The sequence below is a fragment of the Danio aesculapii genome, chromosome 10 (genome assembly GCF_903798145.1).
Source record: "Danio aesculapii chromosome 10, fDanAes4.1, whole genome shotgun sequence".
NCBI classification, from domain to species: Eukaryota; Metazoa; Chordata; class Actinopteri; order Cypriniformes; family Danionidae; genus Danio; species Danio aesculapii.
The window spans coordinates 1511998-1530894 of record NC_079444.1 but is presented as its reverse complement, the minus strand read 5'-3'; the positions used below and the strand labels follow the sequence as shown (position 1 = coordinate 1530894).

Genomic DNA, 18897 nt, shown 5'->3' with positions numbered 1-18897 from the left:
TGGAATTCAGCTTATTTCAGCTAAATTGAACTGCGTTATTTCAACTCATTTAAAAAAGTTATTTCAACTTATTGGAATTTCGTTATTTCAACTTATTTAAATTGTTTTATTTCAACTTATTTAAAAAAATCAACAAATTTGAATTGTGTTATTTCAGCTAATTAGAACTGCGTTATTTCAACTTTTTTGAAAAGTGTTATTTCAACTGATTGGAATTGCGTTATTTCAACTTATTTAAATTGTTTTATTTCAACCTATTTGAATTGCTTTATTTCAACTTATTTAAATAGTTTTATTTCAACGTATTGGAACTGTTTTGTCAACCTATTTGAATTGCTTTATTTCAACTTATTTAAATTGTTTTATTTCAACGTATTGGAACTGTTTTGTCAACCTATTTGAATTGCTTTATTTCAACTTATTTAAATTGTTTTATTTCAACGTGTTGGAACTGTTTTGTCAACTTATTTGAATTGCGTTATTTGAACTTATTGCAATTGTGTTATTTCAACTTATTTGAATGGTGTTATTTCAACTTATTGGATATCTACAAAGACTATAGAATACACAAGACATGTCACTCATATACTTTTGAATGTGGAAAAGTGTAACTGTCAATATAAGTCAATATAATGAAGCCCCGCCTTCTAGTACAGGAGCCAATCAGCGATTGCTATATGGTGAATAAATCCCGCCTTCTAGTACAGTAGCCAATCAGCGAGAGCTATAGAATGACAATTCTCCGGTGGTGGACCAGATGTGAGTTTCTGCATATAAATGTCGTACAAACATTTAGAAATGAAACTTAACAGACAGCTGTTGTTTAATTTTATTGGTTATTCGTAATATGAAATGTAATCGTAAGCTTGGCAAGTAGTTTTGGAGAATTTGATGTTTCCCTATTTAAACAGAATGGCCGAGCATACTGCCCAAAAGGCTTTTCAAAGATGGCCGCCGAGTCAAATTACTCACTTTAAAGGAACTTTGATATCTATTATTTCAACATATTTTAATTGCGTTATTTCAGCTTATTTGAATTGCGTTATTTCAGCTGCGTTATTACAAGTTAATTGAATTGTATTATTTCACCCTATTTGAATTGTGTAATTTCAACTTATTTGAACATTTTTTTTTACTTATTTGACTTCAACATATTTGAATTGCGTTAATTAAGCTCATTTTAATTGCGTTCTTTCAGCTTATTTTAATTGCACTGAAAAAATTCTGCAAAATTGTTGTAACAAATTATATGGGTTAAATTTTAACAAACTAATGAAATTTAGTAATGTTTAACTTAATTTATTTGATTAAATTCAGCCCAAATAAATTGTTTACAAATACTTAATGTAAAAAAAACCTTAATCTTTACCCAACACTAATGTAACTATAATGTAACTTAGTACATTGAAACGACTGTAACTTGTAATATATAGTGTATTACAGTTTGTAAATATCGCCTGTAACAATTGTTTGGCATTGTTAAACAGAATAATAGTGCGCAGCTGAAATGCTCGTGGTGGTCCGGCTGTCAGGTGTGTTTACTGCAGATAAAGGCTGGGATCAGAGCCGCTCGGGGACTTTCTGTGTAAGTGTGAATAAATAATGGGGGCAGATTGGATGTTGCCAGTCATCAGATTAGCAGCAATAGTCAGTGAGTGTGTGTTTCTGGACGTGTTCTCCAGTCTTCAGAGGAGTGTAGTGATGGAGTGATGTGCCGCTCTGCTGCGTTTGCTCTTCTGTGCTTTAGTGCTGCTCTTACTGTTCCACACTTCAGGATTTTAATGTGAGATCTACATAATGTTACTCTCAAGAAACCAACACGTGGCTAGACATGGTGTGATAGTAAAACCATTATATTGATTTAATTCAACTGCATTTAAATCATTTGAATTCTGTGAGTTTCCTCTGCGCGCTCCGGTATCCCCCACAGTCCAAAGACATGTGGTACAGGTGAATTGGGTAGGCTAAAATGTCCGTAGTGCATATGTGTCAATGCAAGAGTGTATGGATGTTTCCCAGAGATGGGTTACAGCTGGAAGGGCATCCGCTGCGTGAAACATGTGCTGGATAAGTTGGCGATTCATTCCGCTGTGGCGACCCTGGATTAATAAAGGGACTAAGCTGAAAATGAATGAATGAATCAATGAATAATAATAATAACAACAGCAATAATGATAATTATTATTATTATTGTTGTGCTTTTTTATTTTTATTTTGCCTTTTATCTTTTTTTTTTTTACAAAATTTTCATTCATTTTATTCTTATTAGCGATAATAATAATAATAATAATAATAACAACAACAACAACAACAATAATAATAATAATAATAATAATAATAATAATAATAATAATAACAACAACAACAATAATAATAATAATAATAATAATAATAATAATAATAATAATAATAATAGTAATAATAATAATAATAATAATAATAATAACAATAATAATAATAATAATAATAACAACAACAACAATAATAATATGACCTTTGGAAATGGTACGATTGTAATTTTTTAATATAGTTTTAAAATATTTTTTATATTTTCATATTTACTTGCATTCCTAGTTGTTAAATAATTGACTTAAATAAACAAATATTATTAATAATATTTGTAATAATAATAATAATAATAATAATAATAATAACAATATTGTCATTTTTTAATTTTTGTTTTTATTTCTTATATTAAAAATAATAATTTTATTGTTGTTATTATTTTTGATTAATTGAATAATTATGTTCTTTCTTTTTATGGTTTTCAATAATCTCTTATTTATTGCTAATAATAATAGTTATAATATTTAACTATTATTATTGTTATTCTCATTTGTTATTATTAGTATGCTTTTTATTTGCATTATAATTAATTAATTTATATCTTAATAATAAAAATAATAATAATAATATTACTATGACTTTGGAAATTATACAGTGGTAATACATTTTTTAAATAAAGTTATAATATATTTTTTATATTTTCATTTACTTGCATTCTTAATTGTTAAACATTTAACTTTAAATAAATAAACAAATAATAATAATAATGATGATAATAATAATAATAATGATAATAATAATATTATTAATAATAATAATAGTGAAATGTTTTTATATTTTCGTTTTGTTATATTAATAAAACATAATCATAATTGTAATTGTTATTATTTTTGTTGTTATTCTCATTATTATTATTATTATTATTATTTTGCATTTTATTATATTTAATTTGTAATATATAATAATATTAATATTATTATTATATTTAATTTAATTTAAATAATTTACTTCTTAGTAATAATAATAATAATAATAATAATAACAATAATAATAATAATAATAATAATAATAATAATAATAATAATAAAAATAATAATAATAATAATATGACTGGAAATGCTACAGTGGTAATATTTTTATATTTATATTTTAATGTTTTTTATATTAACTTGCATTCTTAATTGTTAAATAAATAATTTTTTCAGTAAATAAACATCAAATCTAATAATAATCTTAATTCGTATATAGCTGTAGTTTTTCATTTCTGTATAAAGCATCCTGTTGTGTCCTCGTGTGCATGACAGGAATGCAGAAAATGTACAAATCTGGTTTTATTTGCATTTAGAGTGCTGCTGATTGCATCAAGTGGCTTGTCAGAATCAATAGGAAAAGTTGGAGACGCAGTCATTGAGGGGAGTCTCTGAAGAGCTCATCGCTCGCTCGCTTTTACCAATTATTGGACACAGAAACCTGTTTGAATGCGTGCTATTGGCTGAAACCCTCATGGTCCTGTCCAATCAATGCATGATCATGAGTTGTATGCAGAAACATCTCTAATCATTTGTGCAGAACAATGAATGAGTTGGCTGGGATGCAGAGAAACAGAGGCCAATGCAAAAAATAACAATAATAATAATAATAAAAACAGATGCGCTCACACATTCACAATCTGCTGGGTTTATGATGCACGTTAACACCAGCATGTCAACAACCCACTTTAATATGAAGCTGAATCAGTAGCAAACCTCGAGAGTGCGCACATCTGAATGTGAGAGTTTGAGAAAGTAATATTTGTATGTGTACATTGAAATTTACACTCGCATTACTCTTTGGCAGCCAGGTCACGTTGGCGGCGTTGTTCACTGGTCAGGCATTGACCAATAAAACGGCTTTACCCCTCCCCTATGGTCTTCGCTACTTTTACTATTATTTTTTTGTTTTATCATTGATTTCACAGCTATTTTTTGGGGCCTGGAGATAAAAGTCCTACTGGTCAGAACTTGATGTCTCTGTATTCATTTTTTCATAACAACTTCCAGAGTAGCATCACTCATATGAGGCTGTAAACAGATTCAGTTTGATCTCATGATCTTCTGTGTTGAAGAATTGATCGTCTCTTTGTTGTTTTCATCTCTTGCGCTATAGTCGGACAGTTCTGTGACTGTGTGAAATGGTTTAATAGGCCCTCAGCAGCTGTTCTGAGAGGAATCAGCCCTTTGTTCGGTCGTCGCTGTGTTTCTGCGTCCTCAGATAAGTCTGAATATGTAAAAGTGATATTAAACATTATGAGGGGTTTTATCACTGTGTGTGTGATGAATTATCGTCATTAGCGCTGCTCTCCTGGTGTCATTTAGTCTTGTAGGTGTTTCTAGAATTGTAAAACCAGAGCGGAGATGAGTGCGGCCTTCATATCTGTCAGGACGTTACGGCTTCATATCAATCAAACTCGTCTCGCTGGCGTCCTGCCTTCATTTCCTAATCCATAATAAACACGACCAGCACCTCAGGATGAGTCAGTTCATTTTAGAGGATCCGTTTCAATTCACTTTGTGATCATTGAGGGGCATTTTATTGGCACGTTCTTTGAAGCTGGGCTTACGAAAGTTTTAGGATAGTATATGCCAAATCGGAGAGAACTTGGTCAGTTCAAATGTTCAGTCTGCTTGAACAGGAAGTTGCTGAGACTTTTATTTCCTTATGTTAATGTACTTCCAATTAAAATGGACTATTGAGAAGGGGCGGGGCTTTATTTCAGGATGTTGATGTACTTCCATCTGAAACTGAATATTAAGTAGGGGGCGGGGCTTTATTTCAGTATGTCGATGTACTTCCAATTAAAATGAAATATTGAGTAGGGGGTGGGACTTAATGTTTCAGTATGTTGATGAACTTCCAACTGAAACTGAATAGTGAGTGGGGGGCGAGGCTTTATTTAGGTAAAATGATGCGGCTTTAATTTAATATGTTAATGTATTTACAACTGAAATAGAATATTGAGTAGGGGGCTGGTCTTTATATTCAGTATGTTGATATACTTCCAACTGAAAGAGAATATTGAGTAGGGGGGTGGGGCTTTATTTCAGTGTATTTCAGTAAATTGATGTACTTTCAACTGAAATTGAATATTAAATAGGGGCGGGGCTTTATTTCAGTGTGTTGAATATTGAGTAGGGGCGGGGTTTTATTTTAGCATATTGATATACTTCCAACAGAAACAGTGTTAAGTAGGGGTGGCTTTATTTCATTCATTAATTCATCCTTTATTAGTCTTATGCAGCATATGTTTTACGCAGCGGATGCCCTTCCAGCCACCACCCAACACTGGGAAACACCCACAATGTCTTGCATTCACACACATACACTACGGTCAATTTAGCTTATTCAATTCACCTATAGCGCATGTGTTTGGTATGTAGAGGAAATTGGAGCACCCGAAGGAAACCCATGCCAACACAGGGAGAACATGCCAACTGACCCAGCCGAGACTTGAACCAGTGACCTTCTTGCTGTAAGGCGATCGTGCTACCCAACTTTGATATACATCCAACTGAAAGAGAATATTGAGTAGGGGGCGGGGCTTTATTTCAGTATGTTGATATACTTCCAACTGAAAGAGAATATTGAGTAGGGGGCGGGTCTTTATATTCAGTATGTTGATATACTTCGAACTGAAAGAGAATATTGAGTAGGGGGCAGGTCTTTATATTCAGTATGTTGATATACTTCCAAGTGAAAGAGAATATTGAGTAGGGGGCTGGTCTTTATATTCAGTATGTTGATATACTTCCAACTGAAAGAGAATATTGAGCAGGGGGCGGGTCTTTATATTCAGTATGTTGATATACTTCGAACTGAAAGAGAATATTGAGTAGGGGGCAGGTCTTTATATTCAGTATGTTGATATACTTCCAAGTGAAAGAGAATATTGAGTAGGGGGCGGGTCTTTATATTTAGTATGTTGATATACTTCCAACTGAAAGAGAATATTGAGTAGGGGGCGGGTCTTTATATTCAGTATGTTGATATACTTCGAACTGAAAGAGAATATTGAGTAGGGGGCGGGTCTTTATATTCAGTATGTTAATATACTTCGAAGTGAAAGAGAATATTGAGTAGGGGGCAGGTCTTTATATTCAGTATGTTGATATACTTCGAACTGAAAGAGAATATTGAGTAGGGGCGGGTCCTTATATTCAGTAAGTTGATATACTTCAAACTGAAAGAGAATAATGAGTAGTGGGCAGGTCTTTATATTCAGTATGTTGATATACTTCCAACTGAAAGAGAATATTGAGTAGGGGGCTGGTCTTTATATTCAGTATGTTGATATACTTCGAACTGAAAGAGAATATTGAGTAGGGGGCTGGTCTTTATATTCAGTATGTTGATATACTTCCAACTGAAAGAGAATATTGAGTAGGGCTGGGTCTATCTTTTATGTCTGATCATGCTAAAACTGTAAAAAAAACATCTACATGTAAACTAGTTGGGTTTGTCTAATGTAAATTTAGGCAGTAAAGAGAAAAATCATTCAGGTTTAAACAGAATGTTAAATTTTGGGGCAACTATCCCTTTAAGAATAATAAACTGTAACAACTAAATACTTGTTTTTATATAATTTCATTCAATTTATTAAATGCTACTGATAAAAGCACCTACTGTACCTGAAAAATAAACCACTGATTATTTAGTTTTTTAATTATATGTATTTGTAATGTGAATTGTTGTTCTTTGTTTTGCCTTTATTATTTAAAAAATATGACAAAGATTTTTATCTGTGCTCACTTTGGCCTAAATGTCTGCCATGTTCTGTTGCCGTCGAACATAGCAGCATTGTTTTATAAATAACAATAATAATTTGGCTGTACTGTGTCAGACAGCATGCAGATTAATAGAAACCAACATCACAATTGTGATGAAACTGTGAATCTTACATTTTTTGAATACATCGTGACTTTATTTTTTTCATATTTTTATTGTATAATTTTCCTTTATATTTTAAGAGTGAGTCTAGTCTACAGATTTTAAAGTTTAGCATTTTATAATATTATAAACATTCAATATTTATTCACTCACTTTTCTTCAGCTTATACTTATTATAAATAATTAATATAATATATAATACAGTATTATGAAATATTCTTACATCTTTAAATAACTCTGTTTAATATTTGAATGCATTGTGAGACGTAATTAATTCCAGTGATGTAAAGCTGAATTTTCAGCATCATTACTCCAGTCTTCAGCGCTGCACGATTCATCATAAATCATTTTAATATGTTGATTTACTGCTTGTTTATTTCCTCTATGCATGTGAGATGTTGCCAGAAGTGGTTTCCTTTCAGGTGTAATGTAAACGGTGTTTCACAGAGGGAAACTCCGGTGCTGTAGTGCTGTGTTGTGTAGGTGATCTCCGTTTGAAGTCGCTTTTTGATTTGAGCGTGACTGAAACCCAAAGCTTCCAACCCGGCACAGAATCATCTCTGCAATCACAGGCCGCAGGACAGGCGGCAGGGCCCATTGTATTGATCAGCCGCTGAAACTGTCTCTAATTCTGTTTTCCTCACTGAACACAGGAAAGAAATGAATCATGTTGTGGGCCAGAGGGATGTTTTAGAAAAAAAAAAAAAAATGAGAAAAGAGCAAAAATCTACACAAGGCCCAGAGAAACCGTATGGCACTCTTAAGGTCTTTGCACTCTAAAGTATTCATATTCATGTATGAAAACCTTGCACACTGAGTCCGATGTGAAGATAATTTATAAACTAATTTCAAGAGGATCACATGCTTAAGATTGACCATAGCTGGTCCTACATTAGCCATCGTATGATTTACCAATCAGACAAATCACATATTGCACTCTCCATCTGTTTCCTCAAAATTCAAAACTTCCCTGCAAATGTCCCAGCACATTTGGAGAAATCAATGTTGACAACACTGGGTTCTGATAAATTTTTAAACCACACACACACAAATACACACAAACACACACCACTTAAAAAGTCACGAGCACCAATACTAAGTCCCAAAAGCACCAGGGAACATGTGCCAAAATCCAATTTTCATGGACAAAGCCCAATACCACACCCTCCCCAAACCCCAAGGTCACTAACCCTGACACAAGGACACTTTTAATGTGGCCTAAAACCACAAGAACAAACCCTAAGACCCAAAGACACTAGAGAACATGCACTAAACCCTAATTTTTAGGGACAAAGACCCATACCACACCCTCCCCAAACCCCAAGTTCACTAAACCTGACACAAGGGCACTTTTAATGTGGCCTAAAACCAAGAGAACAAACCCTAAGACTTAAAGACACTGGAGAACATGTACTAAACCCCAATTTTTATAGACAAAGACCCATACCAAACCCTACCCAAACCCCAAGGTCACTAACCCTGACACAAGGACACTTTTAATGTGGCCTAAAACCACAAGAACAAACCCTAAGACCCAAAGACACTAGAGAACATGCACTAAACCCTAATTTTTAGGGACAAAGACCCATACCACACCCTACCCAAACCCCAAGGTCACTAACCCTGACACAAGGACACTTTTAATGTGGCCTAAAACCACAAGAACAAACCCTAAGACTTAAAGACACTAGAGAACATGCACTAAACCCTAATTTTTAGGGACAAAGACCCATACCACACCCTCCCCAAACCCCAAGTTCACTAAACCTGACACAAGGGCACTTTTAATGTGGCCTAAAACCAAGAGAACAAACCCTAAGACTTAAAGACACTGGAGAACATGTACTAAACCCCAATTTTTATAGACAAAGACCCATACCAAACCCTACCCAAACCCCAAGGTCACTAACCCTGACACAAGGACACTTTTAATGTGGCCTAAAACCACAAGAACAAACCCTAAGACTTAAAGACACTAGAGAACATGTACTTAACCCTAATTTTCATGAACATCACCCCATACCACACCCTACCCAAACCCCAAGGTCACTAACCCTGACACAAGGACACTTTTAATGCCGCCTTAAACCACAAGAACAAACCCTAAGACTTAAAGACACTAGAGAACATGCACTAAACCCTAATTTTTAGGGACAAAGATCCATACCACACCCTCCCCAAACCCCAAGGTCACTAACCCTGACACAAGGACACTTTTAATGTGGCCTAAAATCACCAGAACGAACCCTAAGACCCAAAGACACTAGAGAACACGCGCTAAGCCCCAATTTTGAGGCACATAACCCCATACCACACCCTACCCAAACCTCATTGTCACTAACCCTGACACAAAGACATTTGGTAACACTTTATAATAGCTACACACTATGAGTGATTTATTAAGCATTAGCAATAGTGAATTCATTATCTGTTAAGCATTAACTCTACATTAATAAACGTTAGTTAGCAGTTTGTAACTGCAGCTACAGATGCTGTATTATTGACTTGTAAGCACATTTATAATGGGCTTAATAATCATACTTTCAGAATTTGTAGCTGGTTGATTTTTCATTACTAAATAAGTATTGCATTATTTACAAATCATTTGTGTTTAAGAGTAGTTGGAGGCTTTTAAGCTCATTTGGAATGTGTTAGTAAATGAATAATAAACTATTGATATTATTGTTTATATATCTTATTATTCAGGCATGTAGTAATGGTTACTATGTATGTTAATAAATGCTTTATTAACCCAACTTTATGCAGTTTTGTGACCTAATCTAAAGTGAGGACTATTTATGCTTTATAAATCATTTATAAATGACAAATAAAGGCTCATTATCAAATGAACAATAATCTTTGCAATCTTTTCTAAAAAGTAAAATTACTGTAAAGTTTAAACATCTCTGAATAACAGGAGTGTCAAAATATGAAATAAAATTGGATAAAACAAGAACAATATAATAATTTAACGATATAATAAGATGCAATGTTTAAACTGTACAGTAATTTTATTTTAGATCAGGTTGCAGAGATTTATTTTTTACTTGATGCAGTTTCATTTGTGCATCTTCAAATGAATAGAAATTAATAAAGTCGTTTATGTTCTTTTTTTTCCTGTTAGAATATAACTGAGCCTTTATTTGTCTTTTATAAATGATTTATAAAGCATTAACAGTCCTCACTTTAGATTAGGTCACAAAACTGCATGAAGTTGAGTTAATAAAGCATTTATAAACATACAAATTAACTATTAGTATATGCCTGAATAATAAGATATGTAAATGTTAATTTGAATAGTTTATCAATCATTTACTAACTCTGGATGATCTTAAAAAACAACTAACTATTCTTAATTCAATGCAATTCAATTCCCCTTTATTTGTATAGCGCTTATATAATGTAGATTGTGTCAAAGCAGCTTTACATAAAAGATCACAGTAAATAGGAACAGTGTAGTTCAGTTTGTAGAGTTTAAGTTCAGTTCAGTTGAGCTCAGTTCAGTGTGGATTAATAATCACTACTGAGAGTCCAAACACTGAAGAGCAAATCCAACGATGCGCAGCTCTACAGATCCCGAACCATGCAAGCCAGCGGCGACAGCGGAGAGGGAAAAAAAACTTCACTAATGGCGGAAGTGAAGAAAAAAAACCTTGAGAGAAACCATACTCAGTTGGGCACGACCATTTTAATTTCTCCGCTGGCCAAACGTCTTGTGCAGAGCTGCAGTCTCAGTGGCGGAGGCTGGAAGCTGGCCTCAGCGAAGACTCGTCTGTCCCTGGAGCGTCACAGGAATCAGTCTCATGTTCTCCACTCCTCCATGACCACCACAGTAGCTGCTCAGGATACGGCCTGGTCCAGGATTATGGAAACCTTGGGATCATCTCGTCGTTGGTCTTGGATCGAATCAGTGACTCTGCATAGTCTGAGGGCCTCAGGAAGAGTATCCCCAGGTGGAAATGTTTGTAAATAATGTTTGTAAATAATGCAATACTTTAATAATGAAAAATGAATCATTAACAACGTATGAAAATACGATTATAAATGTGCTTACAAGTCAACAATAGAGCATTTGTAACTGCATTTACAAACTGCTAACTAACGTTTATTAATGTAGAGTTAATGCTTAACAGATAATGAATTCACTATATACTAATGCTTAATAGATGACTTGTAGTGTGTAGCTATTATAAAGTGTTTCCGATATAAGCTTATTATACAAACCAGAACAGGGACATTTATGTTCTGACTTATATTATTAAATGTAAACTCTGGGAAAGAGCAATTTCCATGAAAGTAATAGGAATCATTATTGTAATCCAGAGGGAATGCTAACAAGAGTAGGCTTATGTGCGGTGTGTAGTGTAAAACTAAAAATAATAAAACAAAATATTACGCACACACACGCGCATGCACAGGCATGTACGCGCACACACACACACACACCATTTTGTCTTTATATAAGTACAGCTCTCTCACATACATAAATAATAATGCTCTATATATAAAGCTTTGTTTTATATGAAGCAGGCCGCCTGACCCAGTAAAATGGGTCATCCTTGTGGAAAGCTGTTGTTGTTTTTTTCTGTGGGTAAAAGCATTATAAGAGTCTTCAGTTTCTTCTGAACTTGAGTAATAAAGGTAAAGCTCCGAGTGCCCCAATTTCAAAGCACTAATGTAGAGCTGAATCTGCAGTGAAATGTCAGCACAATGAAATATGAGCATCTGATATTTACAAACAGCCAACATGATTTACTTTCTTAATACATGCTCCAGGTCTCGTTTAGACTGATGGATTAGTCTATGGGGAACAGCAAACACAGAAACAGAACATAGACAGACAGACACACACACACACACACACACACACACACACACAAACACACACGCACGCACGCACGCTCGCACACACACACATGCCTTATTATTCTAGCTTGCCTAGTTAACCCTAAATGTCACTTTAATCTGAATACTAGTATCTTGCAAAATGCGAGTGAGTGAATGATTGACTGAGTCTGTGGTTTAGTGATTGATTAAATGATTGAATGATTGGTTGATTGGGTGAGGGAGTGAGTAATTGACTGAGGCAGTGAGTAAGTGCATTAATGATTGCTTGATTAATTGAGGGAGTTATTGTCTAAGTGAGTGAGTGAGTGAGTGATTGTTTGAATGATTGGTTGATTGAGTTAGTAAATGAATTAGTGATTGACTGAGTGAGGGAGTGAGTGATTGACTGAGTGAGTGAATTATTGATTGACTGAGTGAGTGAATTAGTGATTGTCTGAGTGAGGGAGTGAGTGATTGACTGAGTGAGTGATTTAGGGATTGACTGAGTGAGTGAATTAGTGATTGACTGAGTGAGGGAGTGAGTGATTTAGGGATTGACTGAGTGAGGGAGTGAGTGATTAACTGAGTAAGGGAGTGAGTGATTGACTGAGTGAGGGAGTGAGTGATTGACTGAGTGAGGGAGTGAGTGATTGACTGAGTGAGTGATTTAGGGATTGACTGAGTGAGGGAGTGAGTGATTGACTGAGTGAGTGAATTAGTGATTGACTGAGTGAGGGAGTGAGTGATTGACTGAGTGAGGGAGTGAGTGATTGACTGAGTGAGTGATTTAGGGATTGACTGAGTGAGGGAGTGAGTGATTAACTGAGTAAGGGAGTGAGGGATTGACTGAGTGAGGGAGTGAGTGATTGACTGAGTGAGGGAGTGAGTGATTGACTGAGTGAGGGAGTGAGTGATTAACTGAGTGAGTGATTTAGGGATTGACTGAGTGAGGGAGTGAGTGATTGACTGAGTGAGTGATTTAGGGATTGATTGATTGATTAATTGAGGGAGTAAGTGAGTTATTGTGTGAATGATTGAGTGATTGTCTAAGTGAGTAGTTGAGGGATTGATTGAATGATTGGTTGATTGAGGGAGTAAGTGAATTAAGTGATTGACTGAGTGAGGGAGTGAGTGATTGACTGAGTGAGTGAATTAGTGATTGACTGAGTGAGTGATTTAGGGATTGATTGATTGATTGATTAATTGAGGGAGTGAGTGAGTTATTGTGTGAATGATTGAGTGATTGTCTGAGTGAGTAGTTGAGTGATTGATTGAATGATTGGTTGATTGCGTGAGTGAGTGAGTGAGTGAGTGAGTAAGTGAATTAGTGATTGACTGAGTAAGGGATTGAGTGATTGACTGAGTGAGTGAATTAGTGATTGAGTAAGGGAGTGAGTGATTGACTGTGAATTGGTGATTGACTGAGTGAAGGAGTGAGTGATTGACTGAGTAAGTAAATTAGTGATTGATTAATTAATTGATTGATTGATTGATTGAGTGAGTGAGTTATTGTCTGAATGATTGAGTGAGTGATTGTCTGACTGAGTGAGTGAGTGATTGAGTGATTAATTGAATGATTGGTTGATTGACTGAATGAGTGAGTGAGAAAGTGAATTAGTGATTGACTGAGTGAGTGAATTAGGGATTGATTGATTGATTAATTGAGGGAGTGAGTGAGTTATCGTGTGAATGAGTGAGTGATTGTCTGAGTAAGTAGTTGAGTGATTGATTGAATAAATGGTTGATTGACTGAGTGAGTGAGGGAATTGGTGATTGACTGAGTGAGGAAGTGAGTAATTGACTGAGAGAGTGAGTGAGTGAATTAGTGATTGACTGAGGGAGTGTGTGACTGAGTGATCAAGTAAGTAAATGTGTGTGTAAGTTATTGATTAAGTATGCGATTGATTGATTGAGTGAGTGAGTGAGTGAGTGAGTGAGGGATTGAGTGAGCAATTGTCTGAGTGTGTGGTTGAGTAATTGGTTTAATGATTGATTGATTGATTGATTGATTAATTGATTGATTGATTGATTGATTGATTGATTGATTGATTGATTGATTGATTGATTGATTGATTGATTGATTGATTGATTGATTGAGTCAGTGAGTGAGTGGATGAGTACAAGAGTGATTAATGAGTGAGTTTGTGAATACAAGAGTGGATGATGAGCGAGTTTGTGAGTGAATAAGTACAAGAGTGAGTGAAGGGTTAAGTGAGTGAGTGTGTGAGTAGGTGATTGAGTAAGCGATTGAATGAGTGCATGACAGAGTGAGTCGGTGGATGAGTGAGTGAGTGGATGAGTAAGTGGGTGAGTGAGAATGATTAATTGATATATTGGATGATTGAATGATTGATTAAACTAGCTATTGATTAATTGATTGATTGATTGATTGATTGATTGATTGATTGATTGATTGATTGATTGATTGATTGGTTGATTGATTGATTGATTGATTGATTGATTGATTGATTGATTGATTGATTGATTGATTGATTGATTGATTGATTGATTGATTGAGCGAGTGAGGGAGTTATTTTCTGAGAGATTGAGTGAGTGGATGGATTTGATGGATTGGTGAGTGTGAGAGAGGGAGGGAGGGAGTGACTGAGTGATTTAGTAAATGAGTGTGTAGGTGAGTGGGTGATTGATTGATTAGATATATAAGTAAGTGATTGATTGATTGATTGGTTGGTTGATTGATTGATTGATTGATTGATTGATTGATTGATTGATTGATTGAATGATTGATTAGATATATAAGTAAGTGATTGATTGATTGATTGATTGATTGATTGATTGATTGATTGATTGATTGATTGATTGATTGATTGATTGATTGATTGATTGATTGAGGGAGAGAGTAGTTTTGTTGTTTTTGATGTGAATGCATTTGAAACAGTACTGATGTGTGTCATAAAACTTCATTACTCCAGTCCTGGAGATCAAGAATTATTTCTGATTATAATCTATGATGTAATTAATGTTGTGCTGCTTCATATCTATGTGTAAACTGCATGACGTTTTTCCAGGATCATTATAAAAAGTCCAAAAGAACAGCTTTTATTCAAAAGAGATTTTTTTTAGTGTGTGGAACATCATGATATTTTAATCTAATGCAACTCATGATCATTTTGATGCATCCTTTCACATGTGTGTGTATTCTGCAGCTCTGTGTGTCAGTGTCTGTCTAATAAGTGCTGATGTGTGTTTGCAGAGAGCTGTGATTCTCCGCTGGTGTCCGGTTTGCTTCAGTCGGCCTTCACTAGTTCATCAGAGCTGTCGAACAGTCACGGGCCGGGATTCGCCAAACTCAACCGGAGAGACGGTAATTAAACACCTTCAATCATTATTCACAGCCAGAGAGAGTTCAGCTTCTGCTTCATCATTTGACCTTCAGCTGATATTTCATGATGAAAATCACCACCACGGTTTCAGGCGGTTGATGGCTGATGGTTGCCAGGCTGTTGCTATGTGGTTGCCAAGGTAACTTGATATGACAATTTAAAAAAACGTTCTCAATAGGAATGCAGGACGTTATCAGATTTTCAGATCTTTTAACCAGTAATGGCTTAAAAGGTGAACATCTCCAATCGGTCTGATATCCCTACTGAAATAAACAGCCTAAGCTGGTTGGCTGGTTTTAGAGGGGCTTTGGCCACTTCCATGCTGGTTTCAAGCCATTTCCAGCCTCGTCTTAGCTGGTCAGGCTGGGAAATGACCAGCTTGACCAACCTGGTTTAAGCCAGGCATAGCTGGTTTTGGCTAGGCTGGTCAAGCTGGTTTTAGGTGGTCATCTCCCAACCTGACCAGCTAGGACCAGGCGGGAAATCTCTGGAAACCAGCCTGGAAGTGGCCAAAACCCCTCTAAAATCAGGCTGGTTGACCAGCTATAACCAGCCAACAAGCCTAGGCTGGTTTAAGCTGTTTTTTTCAGTAGGGATATGAAAATGATGTGCCTATGTCTTGTTGATAAGATGATGTTGATTATGAGCCTGCAGGAAATTCAACATTTGATTATGAACAATAAGATCTTGTCAACAGTGTGGTCATTCAGCTTTTGTCCTTATGTACAAAATATTAGAAATATATAAATATATAATTAAATGTACAAAGAAATGAGGAAAAAAAAAAGTTAACTCATCGGCCACTTTATTAGGTACACCTTACTAGTGCTGGGTTGGACCCCCCTTTGCCTTCAGAACTGCTTTAATGGTCGCTTACCAGCACAACCTAAAAACAACTAAATATCAATGTCTAATGATGTAACAGCTTGACGTTGTGTGGATGTTACCACTATGACGTTTATCAGACGTTGGATTTTGGTTGCCATACCTGACGAATAAATGTCAGTATTTGATGTCAATATGATGTGGATTTAAGATGTTGGCTCGACGTTGGATTTTGGTCACTTTCCAACACAACCTAAAAACAACTAAATAATAATGTCTAATAATGTTACAGCTTGACGTTGTGTGGACGTCAACACTATGGCGTCTATCAGATGTTGGATTTTAGTTGCCATACCTGACGAATAAATGTCAGTATTTGACGTCAATATGATTTTGGTTTAAGATGTTGGCCAGACATTGGATTTTGGTCACTTTCCAACACAACCTAAAATCAACCAAATATCAACGTCATTTCATGTCATTCTTTGAAATCAAAATAACATCGTCCTTAGATGCTGGCAATCTCAATCTAACATAATATTAACGTCTTATGAAGTTTTGTGTCTGCTAGAATATGTGTCTCTTGTCATAATATACAATAATACAGCCATCTATTATACAATCGTCCATTGGCTAGTAATTCAAGTCTTTTGTGAAGGGTAAAATTAACAAAAAATTTATTTCAAAATAGATTCTCCAAAAAGTCCCTTAGAGGATTCCAGATATGCCAGCGATCATCAGCTTTCTGACACAAGTCATAAGTCAATATGTCTAAGGAAAATGGTTTAACCATAGTTTAAATGGTTCTGATTCAACCACATATTAACCAGAGGAATGTTCAGAGAGGACCACAACAAGACTACATTTTCTTGCTAGATAAGAACAAAGGTGTATCACAGATTCTAGTCCATGACTAAAATGTAGACCAATTTTACAATTCAGAAGATTATTGGTAAACCTTTTGCCCTATCTTCAGTTATTTATCTTCTGAATTGTAAAACTGGTCTACAACTTAGATTAAGAGCTTTCCCTTATTGTTTAACTAGTGAATTTTCGACTCTTGTGAGGTGTATCTTCACCAATGACAAGGATATATGACCATATGATCAATCTCTGAAAATCATTGGAAAACAACTCAATTTCTGTTGTTTTAATCAAGCTGCTGGGTAATAGGACAGAACATGTTGGTCTAACCTGACCCAGCAATGTCTAGTTATTCCAGCATAATGGGCTGATTTTACCCTTTCAATTTTACAATAATACTAGCTTATTTTCCCCTCATCATATATGAATTGGTACTTCAAGACTAGGCTGTAATCATGTCTTGCACTGGTGGGAGACCAATTTATTTTACGAAGTATAAAAGAGTAGACAGGTGAAAGGAATTCTGATTCTAGTTGAGAAATACTTTTAATTTGCAAATTGTTTTTTTTTTTTTTACAATATATACATATTTTTTGCTTTTTTCTGCAATTCCACCACAGCGGAATGAACGACCATTATTATTATTATTATTATTATTATTATTATTATTATTATTATTATTATTAATAACATTATTATTATTATTATTATTATTATTATTATTATTATTATTATTATTATTATTATCATTATTATTATTATTATTATTATTATTATTATTATTATTATTATTATCATTATTATTATTATCATTATTATTATTATTATTATTATTATTATTATTAGTATTATTATTATCATTATTATTATTATTATTATTATTATTATTATTATCATTATTATTATTATTATTATTATTATTATTATTATTATTATTATTATTATTATTATCATTATTATTATTATTATTATTATTATTATTATTATTATTAATAACATTATTATTATTATTATTATTATTATTATTATTATTATTATTAATAACATTATTATTATTATTATTATTATTATTATTATTATCATTATTATTATTATTATTATTATTATTATTATTATTATTATTATTATTATTATTATCATTATTATTATTATTATTATTATTATTATTATTATTATTATTATTATTATCATTATTATTATTATCATTATTATTATTATTATCATTATTATTTTTATTATTATTATCATCACTATTATTATCACTATTACTATTATTATCACTATTACAGAATCCACTTGGGAAACAGCGTCTATTTATCACTATGGAGCGCGTCAGCTGACCGTCATGCATCGTAACATGAACTGACTGTTTTGAGGATTGCATACGGGCAGCGCCTGAAATGAATAGGAAATGAATCACGCCGTTTTTATCTTCATTTCAAAGTGTTTTCATGTCTTAATAAAATGAAAGCACAGAACAGACTCACATTTAAGAGCAAGGGGCGGCCCCTGGTGGTTTGGCGGAATGGGTTGCATATAGGGAGGATCGGCTCTTCACAGAAAGATTAAAATACGGGAGAAATATGGGAAAATACCTTTACTGGATGACAGTGGGATAGACCTGTAAAATACGGGAGAATCCTGGGAAAAACGGGAGGGTTGACAGGTATGAGAATATCTGACTACAGCATTGTTTTTTCAGATAAACAAGAATGTTCCCTTAGCATGTTTCTTAAATATCTGCAAACATATTATGGTATTTTCATGCTTTTAAGGAGTCAAAAACCTACACACAGCACCTTTAAATATTTAGCTGCTCCTGTATTCT

The 18897-nt window shown here is 34.1% G+C and overlaps 1 protein-coding gene across 1 annotated transcript in view; it reads left to right on the top strand.

Moving 5' to 3' along the window:
* cntnap3 (contactin associated protein family member 3) overlaps positions 1-18897 on the top strand; it is a 251788-nt gene that overhangs the window by 27743 nt on the left and 205148 nt on the right. Inside the window, exon 2 of the mRNA XM_056466569.1 lies at positions 15251-15361. Within this exon, the coding sequence (XP_056322544.1) occupies positions 15251-15361 (111 nt within the window). The remainder of the gene's footprint in view (positions 1-15250; positions 15362-18897) is intronic.